General features: G+C 38.1%; 1 protein-coding gene across 1 annotated transcript in view; it reads right to left on the bottom strand.

Moving 5' to 3' along the window:
* Positions 1 to 3599: 3599 nt before the first annotated feature.
* Positions 3600 to 17744, bottom strand: part of LOC120513561 (3'-5' RNA helicase YTHDC2-like) — a 29340-nt gene continuing 15195 nt past the window's right edge. The window contains exons 16-30 of the mRNA XM_039733115.1: positions 17644 to 17724; positions 16653 to 16735; positions 15501 to 15606; positions 15251 to 15370; positions 14624 to 14896; positions 14055 to 14181; positions 12937 to 13142; positions 12313 to 12508; positions 11158 to 11258; positions 9576 to 9865; positions 8982 to 9159; positions 7879 to 8082; positions 5808 to 5990; positions 4531 to 4632; positions 3600 to 4369 (exon numbers count right to left, since the gene is read on the bottom strand). Coding sequence (XP_039589049.1) covers positions 4570 to 4632; positions 5808 to 5990; positions 7879 to 8082; positions 8982 to 9159; positions 9576 to 9865; positions 11158 to 11258; positions 12313 to 12508; positions 12937 to 13142; positions 14055 to 14181; positions 14624 to 14896; positions 15251 to 15370; positions 15501 to 15606; positions 16653 to 16735; positions 17644 to 17724 — 2211 coding nt within the window. The 3' untranslated portion in view covers positions 3600 to 4369; positions 4531 to 4569. The remainder of the gene's footprint in view (positions 4370 to 4530; positions 4633 to 5807; positions 5991 to 7878; positions 8083 to 8981; positions 9160 to 9575; positions 9866 to 11157; positions 11259 to 12312; positions 12509 to 12936; positions 13143 to 14054; positions 14182 to 14623; positions 14897 to 15250; positions 15371 to 15500; positions 15607 to 16652; positions 16736 to 17643; positions 17725 to 17744) is intronic.

The raw sequence follows: 17744 nt of genomic DNA on the forward strand, positions 1-17744 counted from the left end.
GCGTTTGGCAAGGTGCCAGCACAGGGCTGCCAGAGGGAAGCCCATGGGCTCAGCAGGGCTCAGGCTGTCCGCAGCCAGCGTCCCTCCCTCTTCAGTGGGCACTCTGGGCTCTGAGTGCCGCTGTGCCGGCATGGGGGGACGCTCTGAGCATTAGTGCCCCGCTGCCAGCACCGGCTCAGGCCTCAGCGATGATGGCTGGCCCTGAGCCTGCTCAGCATCCCACGGGAGCAACACAGGTGGAGAATGCCAGAAGGGAAGAGGCCAGCATGTGTGTCTCAAACACTGATAGCTGCATGGCTGTGGAGTCAGCCAAGAACTCCTGGTAAAAACATGCCAGAGCTGTTGGGAGGAACCCAGCACTGTTGGTAATAACCACACATGAGAAAGAACAAGTTGTGACTGGAGAAGGGGGCAATGCAGAGGTTGGACAAGGACAAACATCCTTGTACTAGTGCCTGGAGGTAAACACAACGCAGTACAGCAAAAAGTAGGAATGAAGCCAAGAAGTGAGCATGGGCTGTAGAGCAGAGTCAAGACCATGCAAGAACCACCACGTTTCCAGAAAGGTCTGAAAATATGGCCTGTGTATGACAATTAATTGGGATACAAAGCAAGAAACCTGGCTTTAGGGCAGGGAAACCCAGCCCTAAAAAGGAAGCCCCTAAATCCTGGGAAATGCTTACAGCACCATGGACATCTATTTCATTATCTGCATCAACGATGGAACCAGGAATGACATCCCGTCATCTAGATTGATGATGGAACCAGGACTGCTGGTCTCTTTTTTTTTCCCTTTCTCTCTCCGTCACTTTAATCCACCTCTCCTTTTCTCCCTTCCCTTTCACCATACCCTTTCTCCCAAATCCTCTGCCATGTGTATATAGGGTAGGCTAGGACTGACACAGCAATTTCCATGAAAAGTGTGTAATTCATAACCAGGACTAGTGATCTGTCATGCCTTTTTTTTTTTTTTCCCCTCTTTCCCTCCGTTTAATTCATTTTTTCAGCTCTGCTTTCCATTTCACACTGCCCTTTCTCCCGAACCCTCTGCTCTGTGTATATAGGGTAGAGTATGGACTAATATAGCAACTTCCATGCAACATGTGTAACTTACCAATAAAACTTGGTGAGGTTTTGTAGACCCTGTCATTTTTGCAGTTCCTTTTGATCACAAGCATTTCGAGTATTGAATGCTTCCTTCCCCATAAGGCAGGATTCACAAGGGACACACTACCATAAGTTCTGTCTCAAGAAGTTTTCTTCCTCCCATTTCTGGGAATCTCCTGGACCAGTCCTGCAGGAGAGGACCACAGAGATGCTGGTGGAGAAGAACACGATCCCCAGCTGTTGGGGCAACAGCAGTGAGCAGGGCACAGCCACAAGCTCTTTGAGCTTGGGGGCTGCACTGTGCTGCACCTCATCCCATGACACATACACAGTGCACAGGAGCCGTAATTCCTGTACGAGTCTCCCATGTGGTCTCCACTGGGATCCAGAGGCCCAGCCAGCAGTCAGCCACCACACAGGACCAGGCACTCAGCATGCCTGTAGCAGCTCCCCTGAGCATGCAGGACCCAGAAAGGCCTTTGCCCCTCATGGAGGAGAACACCAGCAGGACACCTCTGCCAGGCCCTGAGAAGAATGAGAGGGATTCGAGAGTCATCTCCCAGACAGAGCCTTCTCATGTGCAGAAGACCAGCAGCCAGGTAGGCCATTGTACATCCCAGGAGACCTACATCAAATACTGGAGCTCTATCACAGAAAATATCCCTCACAAGAAACTGCAAGGATCTAATTATTTTTACTACCTCCCAGACATTACTCCCCAGTTGGAACCAGCACCCTTTTCCACACCTGATACAATCCTGAGGAACTTTCAGCAGGCATTTTTTAAGCTTTCAGCACACCTCTCTAAAAAGGTCTGTTTGTTTTGCCTGACACAGTAGGCCATTTCTCACATAACATTTCATTTAGGTCTTGGATCACCACCAAATGGTAGACAGCTGATTTTTAACTCTAATTTAAGACCTCCAGAAGGCGTGTATCAGCCAAATTCACCTCTTCTGTATTTGGTACTAATTACCTGTAATCCAGCCAAACAAAGTATAAAAGCCCAGCTGCAGCAGGATTCACAGACTACAGGCAAGTAAAGGAAAGACAGAGACACATATTTTAATGAACACAGCAAGTAGGAACCATTTTAAAACTCAGCTTCTCTCCAGCTTGGATCTGGGTCTTACCTCCATGCTGTACTTATCCTCACTTGAAATTAAAGCAAGGACGTCCTTCTGATCTTCCAAATCCAGAGATACTATTTTGTTTTACCTCTGTTACTCAGCACCTTCTCTCCACCAGCAAATGTGAACCAAACCCAAAATTTAACGGTTCACTTAAACAGTAAATAGATACATCCCAGTTGCCCCACAAGCCACTGGGAATGGTGCAAGAGACTGCAGAACAACTGCAGAGCCACTTCAGGCAAGATCAATACAAAAGCTTTTATCTACAGTTTCATTACACAATTCTTCATAGAGTTATTTGACAGCATGAAGACAATTTAAAAAAAGGAAAAAAAGCTGAAGGATAGAGAAAGGCACCAAGTCTACAAAATCCAGTTCATGCTGAGTACCTTGTTCAATGAGAACACTGAGAAGCTGAACATTTTAGTACAGATTTTCTCCCTCCCTTCCATCAGTTTCAGATCTAGGGAAAAAAAGGCACATTCCAGTTTCTACTCTTAGAAAGAAATAAGTTTACCTCTTAGGGTCCTTTTAACCAGAATTCCTCCAAATGCCATGTTAATGAACAGCAATGACCACTTTTATCATGTGGAGAGAAAGAGTAGCAGTCAGAGAGGGCATAACAAGCATGTCCTATGGCTGTTTATGAAATTATTGCATCTTGATTGGTAGAGAGAAGTAGCAACATGCCAAAAATATGACTAAGAGCAGGGTTCCTGTAGGTTATCTCCACTATTTTTATATATATTAAATAGAGTGCTAAACAAGTAATAAATGTCTCCCAAGGGAAAAAAAAAAGAGAGAGAGATGGATTTTAAAGGACACTACTTAGTGCAAATGAGTCTTCAGTTCTGGATTCAAGATGAAAACATATTATACATATATTCTTTAAAATGTTTGTTTGGTTTTTTTAATGCCTAAAGATTCATTTTCTTTTAAATCTTTGGATACCTTTTTCATCTCCTTCTCTTTCACAGCCATTCATATCCTTGGCAGCTTTTTTATTGACTGCACCAGGTCCTGCAGTAGCCTGCTTCAGGTCTAACTTAAATTTCTAATGATGCTGTGCCAGAGTTAATGAATACATGGCATAGCCTGAACTATGAGAACATCATAAGAGGACAAGAGAAACTAAGTAGAAGCTCAGAAGCAGAAAAAGCTCTCAGTTTAACCTAAGAATGAGCAACACTGCTGAGAGTGAGCAGACTGAATTTGCAACAGCCTTATATTACAGTATGTTAATGACTAAGGAAAAGCCCAATAAACCAAAACAACAGTAGCACAGAAGAAAGAAATTAACTTGAAAGACCTGGTATAGAAAGAAAAATTGAAGACTACATTGAAAGATGAAGCAAGTTGTACTGGTAATTATTTTTTATTTTTTATAAAAGAAGTAGAAATCTTATAACAATGCTCAAGTTAGTGAACTATTAGAATACCATTTGGACACAGGTCTCTGAAAGACTGTTTCAGCTTGTCAAAGTGTGAGTATTTTTACAGGCAAAAAAATTGAAACTAGAAATACCACTGAACCAATCCACATTCAAAAAAGTCTCATGCTTCTTTCCCTTCTGCATGTAAACCAGAATTCAAAAACTAGTGTTCTCTCTGTTTGTAATTGACCATATCCTTCTCTCTTGTACTGTGCATACAGAAGTTCACCAAACAATTATGGAATCTCCCAACAATCTATTCTCAATTTATTTACTTTAATCAAACTGCAAGAATGATTAATTAACATTAAACTGGTTTCTTTCATACATTTACTGGATTGAGAATGCTTTAAATGTAAACTGTCTGCTGTGCTATTTTAAACCCACAAACAACTTACATGTGGTGCATTGCTTTAAACTTAGTTCTGAACTTTACCACATTTTCAAGTATCTGCACGCTACTGTAGAAAAAAATAATTCAGTCAAAAAAAGACTGGTGGATAACCTTATTGACATTTTTTACAACAAGGAAAAACTGAAACAAATAGAATTCCCGCTTTTTTTTTACTGCTAGCTAACAGCTAGCATGACTAAGAGCTTCAGGAGTTCGTTTGATGTGCCACCTTCTTCCTTATCTTGGTATTGCAGGCATGCTGCTGGTTCTAGTGGTTAGAGCTGATGTTTCAACAATCTCAACTAGAAGGAATCAAAGGAAGAAAACATTTAGTTCTCTGTGTACCTGCTCTTCCACAAGCTACAAATGACAGTACTGTAATGACATCGTGTCAGATATAGTATATGTTGATACCTTTTCCTCTATCATAAAACCAGAATGCAATACATGAAATAGTAACTACCTCTCTCATTATCTGACATGCTTAATCAGTTGAGTTTTTTCATTCCGAAGGAATATGGTCCCAAAGCTGCAGCAGGTGCTCTCCAACTTGTGGTTCCAGCTCCTAGAAGCGATCAGGAAATTAGAAAAGTTATTAGCACTGCTGCCACTGTGCATATAAAAACTATTTATTACAAAATCCTTAGAAGAGGTTGCTGGTGGTCTGAAAGAATTGTTACTTTTGCTATTGTAACTTATATTAGAACTATCCCTAAAAGAAGGGGCCAACAGAAGATTAGAAACTTTTATAAGCAATTCTTGTCTACCAATTTAGGGGTTTTTGTTTCAGGCAAAATGTCTCTTCTCAAAAAAGAATTTGTAATGAAGACACCATCACTACAACAGATGCACCATACAATTTCTGCCTTCCACAGGACACTTTCTTATTAACTAAAGATCATTATTCGCCGCATCTTTTAGGTTTACTTCTATTAAATGCAGTGGAGATGTGGAAAGGCAGGTCACAGATAATGCAGTGGCTCTTGGTGGAATCACAGACAATATAAATCACTTATTTTTGATATCACTCAGATTCTTTAGGTCTTAAGCGCCACTTAGAGGAGATGCACTGTCAACTTCAACATGGGCTACATTCCTTTCCTTATTCTTAGAGTATGCTCCTTTCCTTATTCTTACAAATGAAAAGGTTTTGGGGAAGCAGTGAGAAGACAACACAAAACGTTCAGCTCCACAATCTTGTATCAAGGAGATATTTTGGGAGGGGACTGAGGAGAATGCAAAAACTGCCACAGAAAATTCTTGTGCAAATTGTAGTTGCATTTAGCTTTAATAAACTGGAGAACAGTACTAAGCTTTATTCTGCCTCAAATATCAAGATTCTCTTGAGACTTTACAGAAAATGCAAACCTCTAATTATGAACAGTTATTTGGGTATGACAGACTATTTTATCTCAGGGAACACATCTGAATCAAACAGGAAACAAACCTCCAGAAATTAAAATAAAACCACCACCAACACCTCATTTATTTTTGAAAAATCCAGCTTTAAATATTTTTTAACAACATTAAGCAAGATTAACAACATTAAGCAAGAAACTGGTTTGATTTTAACAAATCCACTACTGCAACAGTAATCCAGCATTAGCAGAAGCTACAATGCACACCAAGGAACTGTTATTCAGATTAATATATACATGAGCACAATTGAGTTCAAGGCTGAACAAGCTAATGAAGAAAACACAGTACCACCAAGTGAAGACTTCAGAAGAGGATAACTACCTGGCCATCTCTGCTTATTTGTACTTTCTTATTGTCATTCCAAGGGTTGAGCAAATGATGTGCAAACTGAAAAGGAATGCTTTCTTTTCGGATCCACTCCACCTTAAATACACCTCCAAATCCAGCAGATCCCCAGACCTGACTCTTTTCACACCCTATTGATGAACACATTCTAGCAAAACCCTGGAAGAAAAATTTAAATGTGAAAGAATGAACATAATGAGAACATGTCTATTTAAGCTGGAATTAAATAAATGAGTGGACTTCATATGAAACTTTCAAATTAGTTTCAGTGATTGATTCAAACACTCATACACATGAAGCTGGATCTTCCAAAATGTTTACACCTAGAAAGTTAGCAGCATCATTTGTTTTTTCTGCTTCCAATATACCTTCTAGAATTTCACCATAAAGGATGTCGTTCAATTCATCTCTCACAATAACCATTCAAGGGGCTTTGTAACAGAGGTTGAAAAGCTGTTGTAAAAAGTGCAAGGTATCAAGATGAACGTTCTATCCCCATTAGCTATTCCTCACTACTGAATTGTGAGGAATAGTTTGTACTATTCAAAAATCCCTTCCTTCCTTCCATCCGTCTTTCCTCCCATCCGTCCTTCCATCTCTTATTCCCTCTTTGTTTAACAAACATTCATATACAATTAAAAATGTGGACCTATTCTCCAAATAAATAAGTTACAGCTGCTTAAAGTTCTTTTTTTAATGAACCTGAAAGAAATTCCAGCAAGATAAATATTCAGAAATTAAATGAAAGAAACCACAAATCCAAGACTGCATAACTTCCTTAAGGATACTCTTTAAACACATACACCAAACAAACCAAAAATAAACCCAGGCCACGCATAATGCACAACTGTACAGGCAAATTTACTCCAGTTATGAGTTAGGAGTCCAAGAGATGCAGTGCACTGCCTGAAGTTACCAGCACACACTGCTGCTCTAAGTCATGCAGTCCTAGACAGCTCAAGCCTTAAATTAAAATCAATGAAATTAATAAAAGGAACAGAGGAAAAATACAGGTGGAAAGTAGAGACACCTGAGGCAAGAAAATATTATTAGCAATGTTAATCTCACATTCCCATCAAGATCCAGTGCATTGTCAAAACTGGAAGGGCAAGGCAACATAATCCACCTACATCCTCACTTCAGTGTGTCCTCCCTCCCAGCTTTCTTGTCTAAGAGCATCAATACAACAGCTCATTTTCAGATTCAACTGGTATGCTGAAAATTACTTTCCAATATGGCATTTGGATTTACCAAATCACTGTACACATATGTACATTTCACCACAATCCTTCAGTGGTATCATCAAGATCTCTATGTTTGGACTGATTCGTTAGATTTTAAGTTTAGGTGACTTCTATTAATAGTTTATAATATATAAAGAGGTAAAATGAACTTTCTTTACTTGCAGCAATTGAAGTTACAAAACAGTTAATATGCAACTTTGCACTAGCAGTTCAAGTCTTTACCTTTAAACTGGCCACAAATTTGTCAACAAATTGTTGAGAAATACCTCACTAAACACGAACTCAAGACAGCTCTGGAAGAAACATGGCCATGACTTTCCAGCTTCCTAACTTTGAGAAACTACAGTTCCAGCAGAGCAGTTTTCATTAAAATTTGTATTACAGACATAAGAGTTTCCTGGATTTAGAAAGCTGTGACTTGATTTTGTCTTCTTGTTCACTTAAAACATGTATTTTGGCATGCAGAGAAAAAGGCAGCAATCCCCTGCTTTGTATGGATTTCTTTCTTTGTTCCACTGCTGCTGTTTTAAAGCATTTATGCAGGGTAGAAACATTATTCTGACTCATTATGTTTGGAGGCAACTTAGTTTTATCCTTTGAGGGAAAAACTGAGTTCATTAAAAGGGAGTATTCTGGAGAACAATGAAGTACTCTTCATCAGCAACCAGAGACGTTGGCACAAGACTCTATTTATTAGAAAGTCTGAAGTCAAAAGCAAAGCCCTCCATACTGTACATAGCCATTTGCTGCACTCCCTTAAACCATCAACCAGCACCAACAGCTGGTATCAGCTAAAAACTCACCTGGAAGTGTCCAGAGCCTTGAACAGAAAATATTAAGTAAACCATGCTGCTTTCCCCAAAGGCTCCATTCAGTTTTCGCTCGTTACTTGGCGTAGTGGACCATATACCCTTCTGCTGAGAAATCTCAATGTTCTGCAAGTTGCTACTTTTCATTATAAAGTACCGAACTGGCGTATTTTGTCTTGGTGAAGGTGATTTGGAAGCCTGAAAGAATTAAATTAAATGAATAAATACAATAACATAAACCAAGCTTTAGCTCTGAAGTTCTACACGTATGCAGACAGACCCTTCAAGGAGTTTTTCCTCTCTTCTCCAAGATTATACAAGAAAAATACTACTTATCAGCTGTTCCTGTCAGAATTGACTTGAAAGCATACTTACATCTGTTTTACATTTTTAAGCATTTATCAAAATTATAATTTATTCATGAGGGGCAACAAACAATTATGGCAGAACAGGCCTACAGAATCTAGTGATTAATTACAATTTTTTGAAGTCTAAGACAACTTCAGATGACACAAAATTAATCACTCTAGACTGTAGCCTGCAGCACACTTGCATTTCCAATTTCAAGAAACAAATTTTCTTCCTGTAACATTGGCTGAATTAAAAAAATACAGGGAGATTTATGAAAATAACCTCACTAAAAATGTATGATTTATTAAATAATCATCAAACAAACTGCCAAGCAGTCATAATGATGCAGATAACACAAAACTTAAAGAGAATCAGTACCAATGTATGTTATGACAGAAACAGAGGAAGACAGAATCCACAGAATTCAGAAATGCATGTACTGTACACACTGTCACTGTTTATTATACCAAGTTTCAAAAAAAAAAAAACCAAACTCAAAATTGGATTTTTTTTCTACTTTGAATAGCTTACTTCAGAAGACTGCAAAGAATAATATTTTTATTGTATTAAAACTAGTATAACAAGGATATTTCTTCTTGATTTTCGATTCCAAAAGAAATATTATGTGGTAGGTAACAATGAAAATCTAAGTTAGGTTCTTAATTTATCAATACAATACCTGATGGTTGCTGCAAGAGATTCTATTAATTTTGAACGGCAGGGTAATATGTTTATGAGAACTGTACCTTTCCAGACACTGGAGAAGATGGACTAGCACAGGGGCTAGGGAAGCTACTGCTGTCTGCAGACTTTACTGATGATCGATCTGACCTGTCATCTGAAGTTTGTTTGGAGTGCAAAATATTTTTTCGTTTGTAATTCTTTGGCTGATGAAGCATGGGACGTGTAGACCTCATGGGAACTCTAAAAAGTAAAGGCAGATACACAACAGACCATGAGTTTTGTAAGAGGTCACAGAACAATTTATATCTACGAATCAGCCTACAGGATGACCACATATATTACAGTCATTCCAAAGCATATTAAACACTAAACCAAAAAGGATGCATTCATTCTGAGTGTTATGGTTAAACCTCTTCTGCTACTTCCCAAGTAGCACAACTCATGTACACTATTTCTGACTGCTCTCCCAAACAGCCAGACTATATATTAAATAGTTCCCAATGAAATCACAACTACAGCACAGCACAGGACAGTATCAAAGCTTTCCGCTGTATTTATATTGTTTCTTTCTTCTTAGAACTAGCAGGAATTCAAGTGATGTTTTTACAGATAAATAAATTACAAGCTACAGTCTCTGGAAAATCTCAACATCTTACTTCTCAGCATTAGAGGAGTCAGAGAACTCAGCTTCTGCTGTACTTCTCCTGGTGTTAGTTGACCTCCACGTAGATGGTACAAGACAATCTTCAGAAGCCACAGGTCTTGGTCTCTGACCAATTCCTGAAGGCTGCTGCAAACCTGCAGACTGTTCTTCAGCAGTTAAAACAGCTACAACTGCTCTTACAGTTGCTTCATCAACCTGAGACCATGATTTAGAAGGAGCTCGCATGCGACGCAGAAATAAGCTATGCCACTTCTGTCTGAGTTGCAACAGCAAACCAGCAGCCTGTAATGAATTTCAATTCTGTTAAAGACTAAAAAAAAATGTATCAGTTAGGCAAAGGGTCTTTGCTATCAGGCAGCATTCTGGCAAACTGAAAGGCAAGACTAAGGTCTCAGGGAGGGAAAGAAAATGTCACATTTAAATTATGCTGTTATCTTTTCTTTCCGCAGGTCCAAGATAATTTCTAAACCATTTCATGCTGCACTGCACAAAACTTAAAATTCTATTGTAAACACACAGGATTTTTCATTTTTCACTTTAAAAATTTATCTTCCCTTTAAAAGCAGTCTTTTCATGTCTAATGCCCTTCCTGCCAGTTCAGGTTGTATTTATGGGCTCTTTACACATACTTGATGGAAAAGACCTCTGGTTACTCTATGTTCTAACACAATCAGAGCTTTGCAATAACCAAAACTTTGTATCTTCAAAGGTGGGGGCTTTTCTCTTCTTTTTATAAAATGTGACAGCATTTTTCTTTCAGTAGTTCCAGTTTGAGGTGCTCCATTTTAGTCAAGCAACTTTACTCATCCTCTCAGAAAAGGAAATACACAATATGCCATTTTTACTCTCAACTCCTGCTCAAATCTGGACTAACCCAGCTAAAGCTAAGGTCTTGTGTGCTAGGAGCACCACACAGGCAATACAGGTGACCACAACAGCAGAAGAGCCATTGTGCAGCCACTACTCCTGCAGCTTGCTGCTCGCTGCAGCCATTTTCTATCGTCTGGCAGTTTCTTTACAATCTCCTAACTTATGGAAATGGATCAAACTGCCAAACTGAAAATCATAAACCATCAGCTTACCCAAACTGCTTTGCTGCAGATTGCTTCGAAGCAGATCCAACAGCAGCTGACTGCTGAGGCTTTCCTGCATCTATGTGGGACAGGCGCACCATGACAGAAGAAGAAGGATGAATACTCTTGCAGTCAGCTAGGTAACTAATTCTTTCTTCCCTTTTGCTCACAGGTGCAAGATTTAAGAGTTATGGGTTGTTACAATCCATAGGAAGCCCTACAACTTGGATGCTGAATATGTGAAGTTACACAAATGACTAGCCTGGGCAGAAGAAGATTGAGTCTATGTTTGTATGCTTTTCAAATTTCTTACTGAACTTGTGAAATAAAGGTTAACTCATTTAGTATGCTTTCCTGTAAATTTGAGAGACCTGAAGGGATCACAACAGCCATTCTTACAGTACATTTTTGGTTATCCAACTGTTTTAAGAATCTTTTTAGGACATTATGGCATAAACATTCTTCTACACAAAACAAGCAAGGAAGTGATAGATTACGTACTTCAGAGTCCAGTTTGAGGTGAAGCCATTCATCTAGCTTCAGCAGTGACACATTAGAAGTTGTTCTGTCCTCCATCTCACTGTCACTGCTATCACTGTCTCCTGAATTAAGTATAAAAGGTACATTAACATTTCTGTATTATTTACAGAATAATAAGCTAATTTTCCTTCAAAATTTTCACTTAAAATGTATACATTTGTACACACACCTTTTCATTTCTGCATATACACCTCAGGGAAGGTCTCTGCTTCAGTTAGGAGAACTGGTTCCCAGACCTCTTAAGGGCCCTACTACATAAAAAAACTATACTGATGTGATCTGACTCTCTCACGTACCTTCATCAATAACAAGCCATTATGAAACTTCTGCCTGAAGTCGTTTGTAAAACCACACATTGCTCTATGCTTTATATCTTATTATAACATTAAGAAAAAAAATTATAAATGCACATGGCTATTTAGGATTCCTTTCTCAAAGTGCAATTCAATCAGCATTAACATTATTTTAAGGGTAACAGTTTTGGAGCAGTCAGGAAAGTCAGCTTGGACTCTTACTTCAAACCAGTATTTCTACAGAACTGACAACAGATAAGATTATTTTTGCTTCTACTCTTACAGCACGCCATTTAAATATAAAAAATAGAAATTTTAATAAATTCTCTACTACTTCTAGCTAATAATATGGCTAACTTGACATTAAACATTATTATCAGTAGAAAATAAACTTTAAAATGCATGTGTCAACTGAAGCAATGTGATTATCTGCCACGTTAACTTTATTATTCAGTTTGAATCATCTGGTTCAAAGTATCAAATAAACTAGGCTGTAGAAAAAATATACACACTACAATTCTCAGTATCAGTACTGTCTTTAAACATTTTAGTTGCATTTTTTTATTTTTATGAAAACTACATTGAAATTTCTAAGACCCCACCCAGAACCATAAACATTATGAACTTACAAAGATTCACAAAACTCAAGACATTTGTTACACAGCCTATAAATTATTCCTGAACAGCTACAGGAACTGTATATAGCTCTGTCATTTTAAGAATTAGCCAAATTATGCAGAAAATAGACTTGAAAAATAAGTTTTCCAAATCACGTACTAGTATAACACCAATGCAAACATTCCAAATCCAGACTCCGGCATACCTTGACGGGATGAAGATGCCTGTAAAGCATTACTTGGTAACCTAGCTGGTCCACAGAAGAGAGCCACAGTGATGGGTGTCACAACAGAACAGCACCTGATGTTTGCTATCCTGTGAGCTCTCGTCATTTCATCGTATATCAGCCAGTCTGTAGGGAGTGCCTGAACAGCTGCAGTTTGACCATTCACTGGAGGAATCTGTGCAGGAGCAAATAAGACTAGGTTATTTTATCGTCTATGTGTCATTAAAATAAATTTTAAACTTACTTCCTACTTTATATATGTAGAAATAAATACATAAATATTTACATACACAAGAATAAGAAAAGAACAAGTATATTCAACCAGACTTAAAAGTCATCCTATCACCTTAAAGGAAAATATTTTGCCTTAAAAGAGGATCTAAAGAAATACCAGTTTCAGAGAAGAACTTTTTCCTCATAACAATGAGCAGAGATTGTAACCTCATCCAAATACTTCTAAAACTAGATTTTTCTTTTTACTATTTTGCCTTGTTCCACTTAGCAGGACTAACTGAAATACTGGAAAAATACACCAACTCCAATTTTTTCATTCTACCACCTGCGAGAAAAAAATATTTTCTCAAAAGTTCAAAGCGTCTTTACCTTTTTATACTGAGGTTGACTAAGAACAGAGGTTGGATGAAATCGCACTTTCTTCTCCTTTGGTGCAGTTAAGACCAGGCTCTCTCGGTCTACATGCACAAGATTGGGATACATCCCAGCCACTAAGGCAGCTTTAACTACAGCCCAGTTTTCAGAGTTAGCATTAACATCTCTAATATCAGCTCCTCCTCTGGCTCTAACAAAACCTGAAGAAAGAAGGAGGTCAAAACTGTGTTATATTTGCTTGTATTTAAGACCTGCTTTTTTGCTTCTCAAAAGGAATTTGAAAAAAAAAAAGTTACATAAACTACAAATTAGTTGCATTTTTCACAAATGCCAACATTAAGAGCACCAAGAAGAAACCCTTTCACTGAAATCCTTCCTGGTAAGGGGTTTCATACTAATGTAGAATAGAATTACTTTCTACAATACTTCTTAACAGAATATTAGAAATTGTGTAGTTTAATTGCAACTTGCTTACAACTGAGTGGACCCTGCTCAAAACCTTGAGTAAGTGAACTTTAAATACAGCGCAAGCGAACTGTTTGTTAGCATGAACAGCTAAGCAGGGGAAGTAAAGGTACCTCTGGATAAAGGATGAGACCTTGGAGGGCCCCAAGGCTGGCTCAAGCTGTAATATAAGAGCAGGTAATGGGCTGCCCGCACTGAGTCAGTGAAGAGCCCATAAACTGCCATTGGACCAAGAGAAGCATGCAAGGAACAAGCAGGGCACATGAAGATCAGGCACACTGACAGTAAGGGATAAAGGGATTTCATTATTCAGGACACTCTCCAGGGACAACAAGCTTGAGCTGAAATTAACTGACTCTACCCCAGAACCCAGGGTCTGAACTTGTTTTAACAACTGCCTCAGGAAAAAATTTACTAGAACATAAAAACCCAAGGAAACATGTCTCACACTGCAGGACAGCAGGATGTTGAACAATCAGGGTGCTTTCAGCTGTTCCCCAGCCACATTTTCTTGCCCTAGCATCTCCCCCATGCCCAGCATGAATATGTACTGGTCTTTTTCAACTTAGGAAGGAAAAGGACGAGTGAACACTGTTTGTTAACACCTAATTCCAAAACTATGTTAGAACTTTTTCTAACCTATTTACCTGAGGCTCTAAGCTGGCCAAGCAACTGTGTTCTCATTCCTACGATGATTTGCATTGTGGCTTGAGACAGGAAGTTCTTTTCACAGAAGGTTCTCTCCCAGCCATCACTGCGTGCCTTCTGCCACGCCTGTGAAGAATAATTTTTTAACATTTTCCTACTAATTTAAATATCTAAAATTAAAAAATGCAGAGTCCTAAAAGCTACATTTATGCCAATAAAATTAACCAAAACAAATGTATCAAACCTGATTTATTTAAATACAAGAATTTTTTTCCTCTGTTTCCTAATCAAAACATAATGATAATTATTTTATTTTAAGTTCATTATGTTATTATAGAGATCACTATGTCAAGGTCAATATTTTAAGCTACCCATGTAACAGGATATAAGGTGGCATCTTGCTGGAACTTACAGAATGTAACCAGGTTTGAAAAGGTCAGACATAATGTGTCCTTCAGAAATCTGTGAGTCCAAAATACAGAAAGGCCATAGTCTACCATTCTATGCCCAGCTTGGCTGGTCGGTCATTTACTCTGATGAGTGAACAGCCCTCATTCTGAAAGGATACCTGAAAAGCCCTGAGAAGCACCATGTGGTCGCTGAAGGTTCCCGCAGTGAAACGCTTCCTGCACAGCATGGCTGCCCGCTTTTGAGAGGCCAGCGTGGGCAGCACAAAGGGGTCTCGGTAGGCGAGAGCACAGGCAATGGTGAGAACAGGATCCAGGCATTTCAAAACAACGGCGCACAACACCATTTTACCGAGGTGGGGCTCCACTGGCAATTCAGTGAGATGATAACCAAGTTCAGTGAGATCTTCCCAAGGGTCCATGGCATCTATAGTCTGTTTGAAAAAAGAAAAAAAGGTGGTGATGTACAGAAAAGGGGAAGAAGGAGTACGGGGGCAGAATTCATTTACAATGGAAGCAGAAATTATATGAATATTGGACATTACCTAAATTTGCTCCCAAACACTAAAGAAGCAAGTCAAACTAGTTTCAATTCAAGATTTTACAGCAGTCCCTTCCCTTAACGTGGAAAAATAGATAAACACACAAAATGAAAACCAACAAAAATTCAAAGTATCCTTAAATAAGTGAACAAGAATTTCAGTACAAATGAAAGTCAGTAAGATATGCTACCACATCACAAATACTAATTAAACACAACTCCCATCTAAATGCATTCCTCTGCTGACCTTGAGCATTTGCAGAGCGTTTTTCACAATTAAAGCTGGTGGAGGATCAGGAGCTTTCATAAGAAAGTCAACAACTGGACAATTAATTGGAGCCAGAAGTTTTGTGTGTAAACAAAGCTCCTGCAAATTAAAAAGAATAAAAGTACTATTAAGGTTTGGGAAAGAGAAAATACACACATTTTTGGAATTATTAGTATAGTCTGGTGATAATACATTTTGTAGAAGTTGTAACTTCTAAGTGAACACCCACCTGAAGTGGCATTCTCAGAAGTTCTGGAGTCTGAAATTCCAACATATTCTCAAATCGGAGCCTGCTGAAGAGGCGAAAACAGACTCCAGGCTGACACCGCCCAGCCCTGGAAAATAAAATGTGTCAAGCTGTGAAAATTAGTTTCTTTTTATGAAAACCCAACCAAACAAGAAACAACCCACACAAACTTATAATGCAAATGCAGAAGGCGGCCTAAGAGAATGGTAATCTCGTTGTTAAGAGGAAGTCCCTCATATGAATCAAAATACTTTTCAAGTACATTAATTATTTTTGTAATTACAGTATGAAAAATTATATAATTTCATTTTAAGAAAATACTTTCAATAGCTACTGTAATTTTAAACCTACACTGAAAAATCTGGGCAAAAAAGAAGTAAGACCTATCTAAGTAAAGTGATATCATATTTTTCCTAAGTTGAGATCAAGCCAAATCTCAGCCATCTTCTGCCATAGGGAACCTAAGTTGCCAACTTTGTTTCTTCTCTTCAAATACCCCAGTTAGAAGTCTAGATGTAAATGCCAGAATGAAGACCCTAAAATGTGCGAATGAAGGAAAAGAGACAGCAAATGCTCACAATTCATGCTCAAAACGCTGGAGGATAATTACAACATTTTGTCTCTAAACAGGCATTTGTTGCTATCTACACACATCTCACAGCGCTGGGAAGAGTATGATCCTGAGCACCCTGATGAATATGCAAAGCCATGAATACTTTGGAGATGGTCAATAAGGAATCACTTCTCAGTGTCACTTCTAAAAAAGGGATACCAGGATAAAAACGAAAAACTAGCAGTAGGCAGTACTTTGCCCACAGACAAGTTACTGTGGCTGCTGGTGCTACATGGCAGAAAGAAGAATTAAGTTCATGGAGGAGCAACAACAACAACCTAGACCTAATATAAGTTCTGGGACATTCTTGAGTGCTGCTTTTCTGTATCTTGGGAAATTAGTCCAAGAAAATACATACTGACTCTTAATTTACTGCAGAGAAGTATTAGCCATTGTTCAACATTACACTGGACTAGCCCAGAAACATTACCCATGGTGGCTGCTATAGTTTTGCACTTTACTCTTAATATATGGGATGGTGAATATCTGCAAAATAAAAATCAGTATGAAGCATTTATTACCTGCCTTTTCTCTGGATAGCACTGGCTTTTGAAATCCACACCATCTTCAGCATTGTAACACAACTCAGTGCATCAAAAGACTTCTATAAAAGCAGAGCAAGGAACATAAAACCAGGATTAACCACGATACATGAAATAAAAAGTTATTAACAAGCTTTTTAAAAGAAGCTTTTTGAAAAATAGAAAAAATAATTTGAACAAACACCAGCACTTTCTGGCACAAAGGTATGCTCTGAAGTACCTCCATCCAACTGAATTTATAATACATGTTTTGCATTATCTTTGTGCTATAGTTTCCTAAATTGAAGTTTTATTTCTATTCTCAGTAGGTAATTTTGAGTCAATAAAAGATATGAACTGTATTTTGAATTATCACAAATCAGGAAAGAAACATTTTGTTGTATTGATTAAAGTCTTCCTCTTTGTCTCACTGTAACTTTGATGCAAAGTTACAGAAAAATTGTATTACCATAGGAACTTCAGAAATTTGGCATGTATCTTCCCCAAGAAATCCAACTTCATTTTCAAAGACCTAAGTCTTAAACTACCTCATCATACTGTCTCTCCTTTCCTTCACATGTAATTTGGGAATGGGCACTCAACACATCATAAGCAATACTTAAAAACTTAATGGGTTTGATTTGGACTTGACACAGTAGTAGGACAAAGGCAACTCCCAGTGTTCTCTTAAGTCTCAGGAAGTCAGTGGTCTAAACAGATGGACTTGTTTTAAAATAACTAACAGAAATTGTAAATTAAAAAAAATACATTAGCATTTCAATCTACAATCATTTTTACAAGGTTTATTAACAGTTAATTATTTACAGTATTTGTCATAAAACAAATGTCAAAACTTCTGTGATCTTTGTTACTTGACATGCACTAGCTGTCACCCTACTGTAAGAAAACAGTACTCTAAAATTTACCTATTATATATTATAGAGTAACACTAGGAAGTTTACTTATCACAGAAAGTTTTAACTCATCATACCTCTTTCACCTTGCCTGAGTCAATGACAAATACAACATCATTGACTGTTATGCTGGTTTCTGCTATATTTGTAGAAAGAATCTGCAAATAAAACAACCAAA

The sequence above is a fragment of the Passer montanus genome, unplaced genomic scaffold (assembly GCF_014805655.1).
Source record: "Passer montanus isolate IOZ18808 unplaced genomic scaffold, ASM1480565v1 scaffold83, whole genome shotgun sequence".
NCBI lineage: Eukaryota > Metazoa > Chordata > Aves > Passeriformes > Passeridae > Passer > Passer montanus.